General features: G+C 37.4%; 1 protein-coding gene across 1 annotated transcript in view; it reads left to right on the top strand.

The window, feature by feature from the left end:
* CUNH18orf63 (chromosome unknown C18orf63 homolog) overlaps positions 1-17,696 on the top strand; it is an 82,993-nt gene that overhangs the window by 17,510 nt on the left and 47,787 nt on the right. The window contains exons 10-11 of the mRNA XM_026496559.2: positions 688-871; positions 9,252-10,271. Coding sequence (XP_026352344.1) covers positions 688-871; positions 9,252-10,271 — 1,204 coding nt within the window. The remainder of the gene's footprint in view (positions 1-687; positions 872-9,251; positions 10,272-17,696) is intronic.

The raw sequence follows: 17,696 nt of genomic DNA, 5'->3' as shown, positions 1-17,696 counted from the left end.
TCATCAGAAAAAGTAACTGCTCTTCTCAAAGAATTGCTTTTGAAGCTTGAATACACTCTATATGTGTTGTTTCTTTGTACTGAATTTTTACAGCTTTTGGAGGTGCAACCTCTTTATTGTTTACTATCAACACTTACTTTTGTAATCTGTAAAGGTCATAGTGTCTTTAGTATAAATCGTTTTTGGAATATCTTAGTCTGCAAGTGTATAGAGAAAGCTCTATAATAAGGACACAATGAGCAGTCTTGATTTTGAGTGTTAAAATGGAATGAATCAAGATCCCTGTGATAAAACACTTTTAGTTTGGAAAATATGAAATAAGCAATATATGAAATAGTTAGGATTTAGTTATGTGTGCCTTTTTAACAGTTAATACTGTAATACTTTTTTAATTCCATAGAAATTGATATCTCTTGGGGTGCCTGGATGGTGCAGTTGGTTGTGTCTGACTCTTGGGTTTCAGCTCAGGTCGTGATCTGTGTCGTGAGATCAAGCCCGGAGTCAGGCTTTGCACTCAGCATGGAGTCTGCTTGAGATTCTCGCTCCCTCTGCTCCTTCTGCTTGTGTGTGTGTGCTTGCTCTCTCTCTCTCTCTCTCTAAAATAAATAAGTAAATCTTCAGAAGAAAAAAAGAAATTTTTGTCTCTTAAGTACAAAAACTGTTCTACTGTTCTTTAACATTGTTCAGATACCCTCTCAGCTGCATCAGAAGTCAGCCCATACAATTCTTTCCAAGGGTAGATTTGGAAGGTGTGTTGAAAAGTTTCATTTCAGACTTAAAATCTAAACTGCCTCATATCTGTGGCTTTCCCATAAAGATGACAACTAAACCATGCTACTACACACAAGATCTAATGAAACCTCATGTACAGGTAAGAGATTTCATGTCCTACTGAGCTCTCTAAGACATAGTATGCACCTATCTTGGATTTCTTGCTTTCTGTGAGGGACTATCTAACCCATTGTACTAGAATTCTTTTCTCTCAGTTCAGTTTCCCTAATTCTATTTGTTTTTGTACTTGACCATTTATCACTGCCATTTGTTGTCTTTTTTGTATTTAATGTGGCATTGTATCAGTAGTTGTTTACTGGTCTTTTCTAATTTAGCATGAGCTCCTGGAGGGCAGGGATCATATTCATTTTCTTATGCCAAGTGCCTGATACAAAATAGGTGTTCATTAAAAGTTTTTTTCAATGGATAAATGATCTTATAGGGTAGTTTGGGAACATTTGTCTCATACAAATCCAAGTTTACTTTGAACTGCCACTTCGTTTGAGTCTGCTTAATTAATTTAATGACATTTTCCTTGTAAGATGATATGTTAAGTAGAATCTTACCAAAAAAAAAAAAAAAAAGAAGTAGCAATGAAGCAATACTGATGAAGAAAATATGCCGGCCTATCTTCACACTCACTAGAATAAGATTTCTTTGTCAACGGATAATAAAATTGGAAGGGAAATTTTTGAGAAACAAATATAAGGCATTTAATTCAAAATTTTCAGCAGTGACCTTTCTTACAAATGACAATTGTGTGTTTTCATAAAAGGGAAGGACCAAAGTTTGAACAATTTGAGCAGTTTGAATTGTAATATGAATTCTATGAATAATTCTGTGTCTGTTTAATCTTTTTTCCTTGACAGGGTCCTCTGTTTATTGTAGTTTCCACTGCTCCAGTGATTTCAGCTTTCACATGGTGTTGACTTGCTATGGCTCATGGCATTTTTTCAGCTTTTGCTTCTGTGCTAATTCTTTCATTGTCTTTATGATCCTCAATTAAAATTTACCAGAGCCTGGATCTGATAGGCCCCATTCATCTTTCCAGGCCAGGCTATATGGTCTGTCACCAGCTAGTGTCTGGATTTGGGATCCTTGAGGCAAGGACACCTCATATAAATAGTATAAAAACATGGCAGCCTAGATAGACATCAGGGCCAGTAGCAAGGCCATTTCCTAAGAGAATGTGAGGGGTGCCTGGGTGGCTCAGTCGGTTAAGCATCTGACTCTTGATTTCGGCTCAGGTCATGATCTCAAAGTCATGAGATCGAGCCCCACATCAGGTTTGGCACCCAGCAAGGAGTCTGCTTAAGATTCTCTCTCCCTCCACCCCTCACCCTTGCTCTCTCTCTCTGTCTCTCTGGAATAAATGAATCTTTAAAAAAAAAGAGAGAGAGAGAGAAAGGAAGGAAGGGGGAGGGGGAAGACGTGAGTGGACAAATTCCAGTTGACATCCTTATGATAATGAATCTTAAAGTTTTGCCCAGACATAACATATTTAGTAGTTACTGGCCAAGTCCGAATCTGAGGAATTCAGAAGTAAATATGTCATTATATAATGCGTTTTTATTGGATATATTTATTGAATACTTATATTTCCAGCCCATGTCTGTTTTAGAAATAGTGAATCTGGACAATATTACTTGTGCACATTTGCTTCTTAAAGGTGAAATAACACTTAATTGGAAATTCTGGTCTTTGTATTGCTCCTGACAATAAGAATTTATCCTACTCAGTTTTTTGCCAGCTTCTTTTATGTGTATTATTTCATCTTAATCATCTTAATCATTTTAGAATAAAGAATTATCTTCCAACTTTTGGCAGAAGAAACCAAAGCTCAGAGCATCCAAGTAATTTAACCAAAGCCACACAGTTAAATATGGCAGAATTAGAACTGAAACCCAGAGGAAGATTCTTAGTCATGAAATTGAAAAAGTTAAGATCTGTGTTTAAGAGCTCTGGTTCTAGGAACCCTTACTAAGTGTATAATCTTAGGCAAGTTATTTGATCTTGTGCCTCAGTTGCCTTGTAAAACAGGGTATGGTAGTGGTGGTAATAATAACATTTGTCACAAATTGGGGTCTCTAAGAAGCTGACCCTGGAGACTAGCGCGCATGATCTTTATTAGGGACTGAACTTGGAACACCTGTGGAAGGTGAGGGTGGAAGAAGACGGGGTAAAGGGAGAAGTCATTAGTAAGGCAGGTACCAGCTAGCTTTGGCCAATTTTCAGGAGTTCTAAGGCTGAAACAGCCTATCGTGGTGGTTTTGCATTGTCCAAATAGCCAGGCCTTTATACCTCCTCCTTCATCTGTCATTGGATTTGGGCCACCCAGGACAGGCATGTCCTTAGGTGAGGTAGGTTTCTGGAGCTAGGGTGTCCCTGCAGGGGCCAGCTCCCAGCAGTGGGGGCAGCAACCTTTTTGTGAAGGGGATCTGAGCAGCATGTCAGCACATCCTTCACGGTACTTCACAGGGTGTTTTGGCTTTGGTTTTAGGATTAGATAATACCCAGAACAGTTTTTTGTACTTAGCTCTCAGTAAATGTTAATTCCTATTATTGCTACACCACATGTTAGCTCTAAGATTCATGCAGTCTAAAAAGCATAAGTTTATAAAGTGAAAAACAAATTGATCAGACTATTTGATAAAACTCAACCAACTCTAAAAAAATTATATTATCAGGAGTGCTTCACCAAACTAGTTTTCTTTTTTAATTGATGGAAGTTCTCAAAGATAAATAAAAGAAATTAGTATAACAAACTCATATGCCTATCATCTAGCTCTTCTTTGATGTAGTTTTGGGTGGGGAGTAAACTGGAGTATTTTATTTTATTATTTTTTTTTTTTTAAAGATTTTATTTGACAGAGATAGAGACAGCCAGTGAGAGAGGGAACACAAGCAGGGGGAATGGGAGAGGAAGAAGCAGGCTCATAGCGGAGGAGCCTGATGTGGGGCTCGATCCCAGAATGCCGGGATCACGCCCTGAGCCGAAGGCAGACGCTTAACCGCTGTGCCACCCAGGCGCCCCAAACTGGAGTATTTAAAAGAAACCCGAGATATGATGTTCTTTCGTCTGTAGACTTTAGTATGCATCTCTATCTGACAGGAACTTTTAAGAATTATTTACATTAATTCCTTAATATCATCTAATACCAGTCCATATTCCAATTTCCTGTTTATCTCAAAGATTTATTTTAGGGGCTTTGTTTAAATCATAATCCAAGCAAGGTCCACATATTTTCATTTGATTGTTATATCTTTTAGGTCTCTTTTATTTTATAACATTCCAAACCCCCTTCCCTTTTTTTTTTTTTTTTAAGATTTTATTTATTTATTTGACAGAGATAGAGACAGCCAGCGAGAGAGGGAACACAAGCAGGGGGAGTGGGAGAGGAAGAAGCAGGCTCATAGTGGAGGAGCCTGACGTGGGGCTCGATCCCGTAACGCCGGGATCACGCCCTGAGCTGAAGGCAGACACTCAACCGCTGTGCCACCCAGGCGCCCCTTTTTTTTTTTTTTTTTTTTTTTTTTTTTTTTTTGATGTCAGTTATTTGCTGGAAAAACTGGACCATTTGTCCTGGAGAATGTCCCATATTCTAGATCTGACTTTTGCTTTCTTGTGTCATGTCATTTGCAGTTAACATATTCTAAACCTATTTCCTGCAAGCCTGTGGTTAGATCTAAGCTTAACTGAATTCTGGTTCAACTTTAATCAAGAAACACTCAGGTGGTGCAATACACAGAACCAGATTTTAATAGGTCTAAGTCAGCTTAGCCACATTTGCCAGCGACACCTGGCAGAATAATGGAAATAATGTAGTAAAACATAAGATTTTTGTTGCGTTATGACATCATAAAGCTTTGGTTTGTTGACCATTTAAGTATTTTAAGTTCCATGAATTATTTATGATCTCATCTGCTGTTTACATTGTTCTTTTTGTAGTCTTTTTATAAATTTTAAATATAAACCTAGAGGTTTCACCCTTTGGGCTATTTACTGTATCTTAGAAGTTGTAAGAATGAGTAAATAATACATCAACAGGCTATGGGGCAAAACAAGCCCTTGGAAGTTATTTTCATCAGATGCATGTTTCTGAAACAGATGAAGATGAAACAGGATGTGAATATAAACATATTTCAGACACATATTCTACATTAAGTTTTACGTCAGAATGCAAGTAATTCTATTCTCATATGAATATACCTAGAATGAGTTTTTCTTTTGGAATATCAGGTAGTAAATATGTTGTTTAAAAGTAACTACAGTTTATAAAATGCAGGAGTCAAAAAAATGGCTTAGTTCTTGAACGCTTTTTTCATCAAATGGAAAAAAAAATCTATCTAAATATTTTATGATCTAGTCACGTCTGATAAAACATCTCTTTGAGGTAGAATTTCATTCAAATTCAAGAATTGTTCTTCTCCCCATGATAGCATCTGTGTGCAGGAAAAGATTGTATAGAGTGAGGGCATTTGGTGTATTTACCTAATATGGTCCAGAAGAATGAATGCCCTAAGCTGTTTCTGGACACCTACAAAGATGGTGAGTTGGATACTTGGTTTCTGCTAACTCTGCAACTGAAAAACTGAAGGCATTCATAATTGAACTTTTCAGCAGAAACTGCAGAAGTGTGGCTTTACCTTACTTCTTCCAAATAATGTATAAGTATGTCTGGTTAGTTGATCCTAAATTGCATCCTGAACCCTAACTGCAAAGGAGAAAATGTCCATTTTAGATTTCCAAGCACCAGTTTAGGAAGGAACACTAGATGGGGGGAAGAATGGATGTTGGAACTTCAGTCTACCAATATCCATCACAGCTGGGTAATGCAGGGGAGAGAGAGGCATTTGTTTCTTGACCTGGTTTGGTCTGATGTTGGTGGTCTCTGCTCATGTGGTATCTTGATGAAGATGACATATAAGGTTTTCTTCTAAGCTCCCTTGTTCAGAGAGCCTTCAGAAGAACAGCTGCATTCCCTCTTCATTGTCTTCAGAAGTACATGTCAAACCCTGTTTTGAGTTGAATTGTGTCCTCCTTGCCCCATATTCATGTGTGGAAGCCCTAACTCCCAGTATCTCAGGATTTGACCTTGTTTGAAATAGGATCATTGCATATATAATTTGTTAAGATCAGGTCATACTGGAATAGAGTGGGCCTCTAATCCATTATGACTGGTATTATATAAAGGGGAAATTTAGAGACAGACAAATGTGCAGGAGTACCGTCCTGTGAATATGAAGATGACCGTCTACAAGCCAAGAGGAGAGGCTTGAAACAGATAACTTTCTTCATGGCCATAATCCTAACAACACCTTGATTTTGGACTTGTAGCCTCCAGAACTTTGAGACAATATATTTCTGTTTCTTAAGCCCCTCAGTTATGGTACTTGTTACAGTAGCCCTATCAAACTAATACAAACCCCTTTTTGATGCATGCTTTTTCATTCAGGCTAGCAAATCTCCAGGGGTTATAAGCCAGCTCTTATTCATTAGTCCACCTCTGTATCCCTTCACTCAGGGTCATGAAACCTGGCAGGGTCTTCTGTGCCCTCTGAAAATTATGGGGAAGTAAAGAAAGGCGACTTCTTACTCTACTGTCATGGACAAGCCTCCAACCTGAAAAATCTACAGACAAGAAGTGAGCCCTCCTCATCTGTTTTCAGCATCAACTCAAACCTCATCCAAGATTTTTCTTGGAATCTTCCCACTTCTCCCAAGAATAGCCAGGGTGGGAGAAGGAATATTGTTCTCTAAGGTGACTTTGTATTAGGTCAGCTTAAGTATGCTAGAAGTATATTTTTCTGAATTCCTTTCTCTGCATAGTTCAGGCTTTGGGTGGCACAGATTGGAAAGGTGGAAGTGAAGCAAGAGCCATGTTTATACTTGGAAAGTCTATATGAGGCCTGTAAGACAACTCGGACCCCTGGGGATATGCTGCTATGGCACCTTGTTAGTTGGTGTTGGGTAGGAATTGGACTGTGGTTTCTTCATCTCCCGCTATATCTCCTCTTTAAGTCTCTCTAAAGCCTCCATCAGGTTTTTGTGCAGCTTCATTGCACAGCGTCCCAGCCCTTTGGTAGGCCACCTGTACTGTGACATTGGAGGCTTGAAGATGGTAAGAGGTGACAGGAGTTCGGACTAGAGACAGCATGCTTTCTGACATGTACTCCCATTTTTCAAGATGGCCACAAGATTGTCCATCCACATGCCCTTACGACCAGTGATAATACTCATGCTATTGGGAGGTAGGGAGTCTGGTTCCCTCCTCCTGGGTCTGGGCAGAACTGTGACAGAGGTGATCCTGCGTGACTTCCAAGGCTGGGTCAGGTGGAAGCTGTCTCTTTCGGGACACCTGCTCTGGGATCCCAGACCACATGAGGGACTGTCTAAAGTTAGTCCAGTTTATAGCCAGCATCTAGTATCACACATGAGGAAGTGACACCAGCCCCAGGGTCATCTCACTGCAGCTCCATGAAAAAATCGGAACTAAACCATATCAGCCCTCAGAATCGTGAGAGAGCAGACCTAATTAATTGTTTTGAACCACTAAGTTTTAGTGTGATTTATTCTGCTTAATAACTGGATCACTCACTTTTTCTTTGCCTATTTACAACTCTTATTTCCCAAAATTCTCTCCCAACTTTCCTCTCAACTCCACTCAACAACTGTATCTCCAGTAGTAGAGAGAGGCAAACCAGTTGTTCTGGTTTGCACATTATTCCTAGCAATTTTTAAAATTTTATTTCAAGTTGTAACTCTTGTTTTTGATGCTGGAGGGTGAGAAAAGAACTCCCCATCCCATGTTTCAGATTATTGTCACATGTCACTTTTTTATGGACTCTAGGGCTCAAAAGATAATGTAATTTAACAGACTATAAACACTTCCCATCAACAGGTGAATGGATCAGCAAAATGTGGGATTTCTATACAGTGGAATATTATTCAGGCATAGAAAGAAAGGAAATTTTGACCCCTGCTACAACATGGATGAACCTTGAAAACATGCTGAGTGAAATAAACTAGGCACAAAAAGACAAATATTGTGTAATTCTACTTACATAAGATACCTGGAGAGGGCAAATTCATAGACCTAGAGAGTAAAATAGAGGTTCCCAGGGGCTGCAAGGAGAGAAAACTGGAATTGTTGTTGAAGACTACAGAGTTTCTGTTTGGAATGAAGAAAAGGAAATGATAATGGTGATGGTTACACAACAGGAGTACAATAAAGAATGTACTCAATACCACTGAATTGTATACTGAAAAATGGTCAAAGTGGTAACTTTATATTTTATTTATATTACCACAATTTTTTTAAAAGGACTAAATGCTTGGCTGTCTTTGAGCTGTCTGACTCTTTGAGTCAGTCTGGCAGATTCTTGTTGAATTGCTACCAGGTACCAGCACTCTTTTAGGCAGTGAGAATACGAAATGATCAAGACACAGCCAGCCAGTGCCCTATAGTCAAAATCCTACTTATTCTTAAAGGCCTGGTATAGATGCAACCACCTCTTCCATTCATTTAGTTTCCTGGAACAAGTATGTTATAGTAACTGTGAATGATTTAAGAATGTGAAGTATAGGGGTGCCTGGGTGGCTCAGTCAGTTGAGCATCCAGCTCTTGGTTTCAGCTCAGGTCATGATCTCAGGGTCTGAGATGGAGCCCTGCCTTGGGCAGCAGGGAGTCTGCTTGGAAGACTCTCCCTCTTCCTCTGCCCCCCCCCCCACTTATGCACTTGTGAGCTCTCTCTAAAATAAATAAAATCTTTTAAGAAATGTGAAGTATGGGGCGCCTGGGTGACGCAATCGTTAAGTGTCTGCCTTCGGCTCAGGGCGTGATCCCAGGGTTCTGGGATCGAGCCCCACATCAGGCTCCTCTGCTATGAGGCTGCTTCTTCTTCTTGCACTCCCCCTGCTTATGTTCCCTCTCTCACTGGCTGTCTCTCTGTCAAATAAAATCTTAAAAAAAAAAAAGAAATGTGAAGTATATGAGAATAAATACATCATGGTTCCTACCCTCAAAGAATCTAGTATCTATATAAGGTGATGGAACATGCGTGCTGAAAGATAAGAACACCACCTTTTACTACTATTTTTTTGGTGACAAATACTGATAGCATATTCTTAGGAAGTTGAAAGAATGTAAAGAATAGGGAAGGACATTCTGAGCAAGAGCAGCATGGACCTATGTGGAGGACAATGGGTAGCTAATTGTAGTTTTCATAGTTGATTTATATAGAATGTAGAACATATCTTCATCTTACAATATCTTGAATGGTTGGCATCTTAAAAAGGATGCAAACCATTAGAAGTGTACATATTTCCTCAAGAAGGCTCATGGGTTTTTTGTTTTTCTATTCTGTTTTATATATTGTAGTGTTACTTTATATTCTTATTTTGATATTTTTATATGTTATTTCTTTTCCATTAAGAACATTTTTACATTTTAAGAATTTTCTAATCTCTATCCTTTCAGGAAAACAAAGTCAAGGCACCTAATCTGACCACTAAACAAATGTTCAGGTTCTCTCCGACTCAGGCCCCTTCCACAAGACCTGCTCTGGCTGAGCGTCTTCTACCGTGGTCAGTAGTCATGGACCACAAGGTGGAGCTTCCAGACAGCCATCTGAAGAAGCCCTGGGTGTCCTCAACTCTGCACCTCCAGCAGGAAGCTGTTCAGAACAGAAAGAAATCCCTGTCTGACAAGGCACCCCAAGTACATTTGGAAGTACCAAAGCCCAACAGAGAAAAGATGCGAGTTCAAGGCACAAATTTTAGCTCCCAGAATAATATGGCCCCTAAGTTCATACCAGTTTTCAAAAATCAGTCATTACAAATGAACAAAAATATCTTAGAACCTGGCAACCTGAAAGGAAAACAGCATGTTGTTACAGAATCTAAATTGTTTTCACTTAAAACTAGCATGATGCAAAATGACAGACTGAATTTAGCTCCAGCTATTAGAAAGAGACCTAATCATAACATTCAGATGAATGCGAGAAATTTAAATCAGAAGACTTCTAGACTGCAAGAAAAAAACACTGGGTGCTGTGAAAATATGATAAAATATCCCTCTTCTAATGGAGAATCATCAACTGTGAGTTTAAATGAAAGCAAACACCTGTCTAATAGTTTAACGTTTCAGATGTCAAATAACAGTTTAGGTGTAATAAACAGTGCTGTTGACTTCCAAGTGAATGGAAAAGAACGTTTAACAAGCAAATATATAACGCAAATTTTAGGGAAAGGCCACGAGTCACTAAAAATAAAAAAACAACCACACATTTTTGAATCAGACACAGAAATGGAAGATCCCCAACTACTACAGCAACAATCAATAAATCAAACTATAAAAGTTGATGTAAATGACTACAAATTGATAAGCAAAACAGCCTACAGGTCTAAAAGAAAATTGTGTCAGGAATCTTCAAAAACTTCAAAGAGACCTCATTCCAGTACTATCCATTATGGACAGTCCAGTTTCTCTAGGAACAAGGTAAAAAAAATCTGGAGTATTTATCATATGGTAGGCCTTTCAGACCCCTAAATAAAGGTTTAAATGATTTGCCCCAGATCATCTAGAAACAACATAATGAGAAAGAGTATCTACCCTAACACAACTGCAAGTAAATACAGATAATTTTAACCGAGTGTGATTCTTCAATCTGATTACAGATACATGATGTGGGCAAATCAAAAGCTCGGAAATCTCCCATCACCCCTAAAGCTTAGAACATGGATGCAAAGGAAGGAAATGTCCACCAGGTAACTTAAGTGATACATTTTTATTTTTTTGTTACATTATCTGAATTGGTCTTGCCATGTTTAAGGATCCCCAGCCTCTTGGTAAGAAGGAGCTACTTTTAAATTCCTTGAAGCCTTATAATCAGCAAGGAAATAGGAAGTACTGGGAACAGTGCAGCCCTTAAATAAGGAAGGACTGTACACAGAATCTGTTGCTATACTAAAGGCCCCCATAGAATGATGAGGTGGAGAGAGGTCCCACTGCTGGCTGTCTCCCACACTGCTCTGTGGTCTTTGCAGACTAAAAAGGGGGCATAGCAGTAACAGACCGCCTAAAGATGAAAGGTTCCACAACCACTAGAGCATGTACCTTTGGGACTTTTACCCAAGATAATTAACCTTATATGATATTTCAAAGGTTAATCATTAAGTTAAAATTTACTCCACAAAATTGCAGTGCTGGCTAAAGTGAAACTTGAGATTTAGCTGATAATGCTGAGTCCAAGGCACTGAATTCACAAACCATACATCTGGAAATTGCATTTTATTCTGTTCTGCCATCTGTTTTATTCTAAGAACAAACATATTACTAAAATATCCACAAATACTTTCTTTGCATAGAATTACTGGAATATTTTCAATTCAAATTCCTTGTGAACAAACTAAAAAACATTTTTGTCTTTTCTCTTATAAATGCTGTTTCTTTCTGTAATAGAATTTCAGCCTGATGTCAATTAACCAGAAGGTACTTAATTCTATTCCTATTTTTTTAATCATCTTGTGTTTCATGTAGTTTTTGACTTACATCTTAATGCAATCAGTAGGTGGTTAAGGAAAAAAGTGTATGTGCTAGAATGCCTTAAAATTTAATTTTCATTTTAAAAAATCTATTCCAGATTTCATAATATTTAGAAGTATAGCACTTTCCCACTTTGAATAACTTAAGACCTAAGACAATTTTTAAATTAAAAAATATTCTATCACCTAGAAGGAATAGCATAATGAGAAAAATTACAGATATCATTATAGAAAATAATTTCAGTCAAATATAAAGTTAATATATACCCCTGTAAAAAATTTGAGATTACAAAACAGTTTCAGGAGAAAAGTAAAAAAAACGAAAACACCCAACAACAACAACAACAAAACCACCTGTAATTCCTCTTGCAGAGATAACCACTCTGAACATGGATGGACATTGACACACTCCTGTGAGCGTGGACTCAGGCTCCGTACACTGCTGTGGAACCTCCTTTATCACTTGACAATTGGTATTTTCATGGGTGCAGAGTATTTATTCCGTGGCTTGTGGGTATATCATATTAACTGTCACTACTGATTGACACTTAAGTTGTTCCCAACTTTTCACTGTGGCGACAATATTGTATAAATGGTTTTGAACAGATATTTTTAAAATATGCAAGTACATGGTAGTTTTGTTAGTTGAAAATATCTTTATTTTGCCCTTACTCTTTTTATCGAGATGTATTTGAATATATTATTTTTATTATTGAAGATTTCAAGCTTTACAAAGTATAAACAATAGTGTAAAGATTCTCTAAGTAGCCATCACCCAGCCTTAACAATTACTGATATTTTACCACTCTATTTCACCTGTTTCTCACAGATCCACTTTTTTACTATACTATTTTAAAGCAAATTCAGTAAATAAACACTTTAGTATGGCTCTCTACCAGACAAGGGATAACATATTTTTAAAGAAAAAAAAGAATATGCGTATGTATATACATTACATTTTTGGCCTATCTATGGTATCTTTACTAACTCACTAAATTTTACTTTAGTCTAATATGCAAACTGACAGAAACACCTCAATAAACATAAAACCTATTTCTCAGAGCAGCTAGAGCCTTCAGTCATACAACCAAAATATTGCTGTGAAGATTTCTTTGTTCAGCCATACGTATGTGCTCTGTGCCAGGCAGTGGACCAAGCACTGTGTTACTGAAAAAACAGCTCCCGTCAGCCGTGTAGTCTGGTCTCCAGCCAACCCATTCTGGGTTCCTAGCAAAGACATAGGAGTGTATGTGCAGTGAAGCAAAGGCCAACAGTGACGTTTTGGTCTGTATTACAAATAAATTATTGAGCTTATAAAAAGGGAGAAAGAGAAATAGAGCTTCTTACCTAATTAGTATTATTCTGGCTTTCAAACATTTTAGATGTTTAATTTGCAAAATGTGATATAATTGTTGTGATAAGATATTTAAAAGAAATACAAAATCCTCATTAATATGCTACTGAAATAATTCTTCATTAAATTTTTAAAAACCCAGGAGAGAGCTGAGTGTAAGTTGAACTTTGATTTTTTTAAATGTGATTCACTGTTTTTGCTACTTCACTAAATCATTGCAATTAAAGGCAAAAGTGAGTACAAACTCTGCTTCAAAACTGTAAATATAATTCTTGCTCTTGAAGTTGCACCTGGTTGATTAATTTACTGTATGTCTTTTACTGTAAGCATTTCTTTTTCCCAGAGTAATTCTATTTTAAAATATTATTTTGTCATTTTCGTAAGGAAACACAGCTGGTTTAAAGCCCATTTTGAGTGGCCCTTTGCTCATTCTAAAACTAGTATGATGGATAACTAGTAGACTGCGGTTAAAAAATGGTATGTCATTGTGTTTGTGAGGCTGTGGTGACATTTGTTAATGAAAATACTGTGAATAAGGATATATATTTGGTCACTCAGTCATCACAGCGTGTACTTGCTTGCAACCAGTCTTTCCCTCTGCTCCATGTATTCCTAGCTGCCTTCCTGCTACTGTCCAGTCATCATGCCTTAGGTAATAAAAGACTTACTTTATTATAAGACTAAGCAAAATAATTAAAAAGATAAATCCACTGCTCAGTGTGTAGTATCTTCCAACTCTATATAAATAATCTTGCTAGCTCCTCCTCCACTCCATTAGTGTCTAAAACTAATTTATAGGATGTTGTTTCATTTAGATAAATGTTAATCTACACGGTAAAGCCTGCTTATGTTAGGATCAGTCTATTTTCTGGTGTAAAGTAGGTTTATTTTTCATTTTACGATATTTATTTTAATGAAAACTTAACACACAAAATATATGTAATACATGTATATTTGATATATATGTATATATGATATGTGTGTACATATAATATGTACGCACATATTATATATATGTATATATATGATTTATTATAGAGATACATGAACAGATTGATTGATTATTTACTATTTCATGTTCAGAGAAGAGGTTCCAGGCCAAATTGCTGTGCTCAGACTCACTGAAGAAATTAATGAAGATTTTAATGAAGATTTTGGTTCATTTTAAAGATTATAATTTTGAAAGCCAGGATAATTCCAAATCTAATTAGGGAAAACTAAGTTGCACTTCCTTGTTTAAATTTTTGTTGATTTATATGCATTGTGGACACCACTGCCCCAGCCCTCAAATCATTCTTCATATTCCAATTGTATGTTAGTTTTAGAACCATTGCAGTTTTAAACCATAAATAATTTTATGTTTGCCTATATGCAGAACCTTAAAAGATTAGCCATTTCATTTAAAAACATATGGCAATATGCCAGAATTAATGCTAAGAATCATCTTCATAGAAATGTAAAAATGCTTTTCGTGTACTATTTATATTTTCAATTTCACACTATTTTTTGCTTACTGTATTTGAATTTTTTCTATTTACATTTTATATATTACTAAAATTATATTATATATTATTTTCTTTGTATTTGTTGCTTACCATATCAAATAGGTAAAATATATGGGTTTGTCAATGATTGACTAACCCGTTCACTAACCAGTTTTTGCTCTCTTTTTCAAATTGCACATCATCTGCTGTTATGCTGGAATTGACATTATATTGTATTTACTCATACTTAGGAACGGTCAGTATTTATAACTGTTTAAAGATGTCATGGTCATTATTTATTGATGCTTAAAGTGTCCATGTTGTTGTATCCTACATAGTGTCTTATTTTAAATAAGAAAATAAAGGTATTGAGATAGGTGTGTTTTCATGTTTCGGAGTGACTACATATAGGAATAGAAAGGCTTGGATAAATTCCAAACTATTTTACATTTATGGTTCCATTTCTTCACATGCTCCTGGATCCATGTAAACTAGTTAGGTCGTCACCACTTCCCAGAACTTGTATTCTCAAAAGTTTCTTCATCATTCATTCAACAGATATTTATTATCTACTATGTGCTGTGCACTATATATATCAGTGAACACTAACCTTGGGATGTTATCAGTGAACACTGAGAGAGACAGACGATAAACATGACAAATAGGTAATATAATGTATTAGAAAGTGACAAGTATATGAAAAAGAAAAATAGAGAAAAGTAAGGGAGATGGTTAAGGTAGGCTTCCTTGAGCAAAGATGTGAAGGAGGTGAGCTCTCCAGGCATAAGGAACAGACTGTTTCTGTTCAAGAGACATCAGGGAGCCCAGAGTGGCTAGAGTAAAATGAGCCAGAGTGGGGAGACCAGAAGATCAGATCTGGTGATATTGGGTCTGTCAGCCATGGCAAAGACAGTTACTTTTACACTGAGTGAGATGGGCTTGGGATCAGAGGGGTGACATGGTCTGACTTGGGTTTCAACAGGCTCATTCTTACTGCTGCATTGAGAACAGACTGAGGCTAGAGGAGAGCACGAGAGAAGAATGGGGGGACCAGCCCAGATGCTGTGCAGTCATCCAGGCAAAGGTGGAAGTGGTGTACCACCATGGCAGCTGCGGAAGAGATGAGGAGTGGTTGATTCTGCGCATGACGTGAAGGATACCGTACGCTGGATTAGGGATTGAGAGAAAGAGGTGCTGAGGGTGACTCGAAGGTGTTTGGTTTGATCACATCTCACTTGAGATGAAAAGGAGCAGGACTGGGGATTGACCATCGCATTCACAATGTGGAGGCCGTTGATGACGAGCAACTCTATGGAGTGATGGAGGCAAAAGCCTGACTGAAGGGAGAAGGGAGAATTGGAAATCATGAGTGTAAACAGCTCTTTCGAGAAGTGTCATCAGTGGACTTCTCTGATTCCTTGTTAATTACCCTTAACAATATTATCCTTTGATTATCCCCTTCTTGAAACCGTATTTTCCCATAGACTCCATAATCGTATATCTCTGGGCATAAATTTTCCGTTTCTCTTACTGACTGGCATTGAGTACCCAAGGACTTTGAAGGATGAACAGTAGTTATGCCAGACACATTTGGGACACAGGATGAATGTGAGGAAGGGCATTTCAAAGAGAAATCAAATGAGAAAAGGCATGAAGAGGTATACATGTTTAGGAACAGTGAATACTGGTTCTTGTGTGGTTAGCATGTGCTTTGTATGGGGACCAGAATGACTGCAAACCAGGCCACAGTGGTAAAAGAAGAGTTTTAGGCTGCGTAGTGAAATCATCTAGAGGCTGTTCCAGAAACCTAGTGCAGGCAGCAGAGAATAGAAAATAAGACAGTACTGACAGACCTATAGGTGGTCATCAGGGAGACTGGCTGGGGAGGTAGGGCCACAGGTGAAGCTGGATTTTCAGTCTTGAACAATTGTAAAAAGAATGTCACCTTTTAAAAATACAGAAACTGGAGGCGTGGTGGGGAAATTAGAAGGTGGCTGATTCAGTCCATTGTGAACTGAGTTAGTGGCATTAGCAGAAGATAAAGACAGACCCTAGAGACAGACAATAGACCAACTATATTGAAGCTCAGGGAAATGGAGTTTGGGGTATCATCCACATAGAACTATTGAAGACGCCTGTGAGTGTAGAGAGTGAAGAGAAGAACACGAATGACAATTTTGAGTACACAATATTGGTGTGTAAGGAATAGGAAAAGGGAGAAGATACAGAGAAGAGCAGTCAGGATAAGGTCAGAAAGAGAGGTTGAGGAGTCCCAGAGCCAAAGGAAAGGAGAGTGTGGAGATGGCAGGGTCAACATCAGTGCACTGGCCAGCAGGAGACCTGAGAAGACAGCAGGCTTTGGTCTACAGTTCAAAGGGGAGATGGTCAGGTGCACAGGAAGCAAGTGTTGGGTCCCTGCAGGAAGTCTGGCTGTGAAGGGAGGACCCATGCACCATGGTTTGAAGAGATGGCAAGATCAAAGAGACATTTGGAAACTGAAACAAAAGGATAAAACACTTCAACCAGGAACAAATACCTGGTGAAAATGTATCAAATGGATAAGATTTTTCCATCTTAAGTTTTTCTTCTATGATTTTTTTAAAATTCTGGAACCTACTGCCAATATTAACAGAAAAATTCATGAACAGTTGATCATCTGAGTTTATTAGCTTTGTGTTTAAGAGGAATGTTCGTGATTGATTTTCTTAATATTGCATGTATCTTTCATTCTGTTTGCTGCCAGAGAAAATTTTCCTAGTTCCCACAAAAAAAGCATCAATATTTTATTGTATTCTACAAAGATCATCCTGAGTGCTATATATTCATTATATTATTGAATTTCTGAATTTAAATATTCAGAGAATGTTTTGTTATTGACATTTAGCCACGAAAGAAATTACATATAGTATGTGCTTAATATTTTAAAATTTTGTTACACTGGCTTTTTTCCAGAGCGTCTGTGGGAATTATTTCTAGTTGGTAGCCTGTATTCCTATATAAAAGTAGTAGAAATCTGCAGTTATAATTAAGGGGAAACTTGGCAAAACGTAATTGGTTCTGTAGTTTAGTATGTATCTATTTATCTCACCACTAAAATAATTTAGGAATAAAATACTTAAATCTCTAAAAAAAAACCAAAAAACTATGAGTTAAGCTTAAAATCCTGGGTCTACACTTAGAGGTAACATTCATTAACATGTTAGCTAAAATGAGTAATACAATGGAATTTTATAAACATACTGCTTAAACCATTAAAAGTTTTATTTAAAAAAATGTTTTCCCAAATCCATTCCTAGTTTTGCTCCATACCAGTGTTGCCATACTGAGATAAATAAACATGGGACTTGTATGAAGCAGAGAGCCTCCCCTATTCTCTTCTCCTTTCAGCTCTGGACTTGGTGAACTTGAAAGGGTCTGAGTCAGAATTTGAAAACTAGCTTCCTTGAGTTCCTGTTTTCGATAATGACAGGCTAGGTTATTTAAACTAAACCTGTCACGGAAAACAACCAATAATGCTGGATACATTTTTTAAAGTTCATAG

Source organism: Ursus arctos, unplaced genomic scaffold (assembly GCF_023065955.2).
Source record: "Ursus arctos isolate Adak ecotype North America unplaced genomic scaffold, UrsArc2.0 scaffold_17, whole genome shotgun sequence".
NCBI classification, from domain to species: Eukaryota; Metazoa; Chordata; class Mammalia; order Carnivora; family Ursidae; genus Ursus; species Ursus arctos.
Note: the sequence above shows the minus strand (reverse complement) of the source record. Positions and strands in the feature narration are given on the sequence as shown.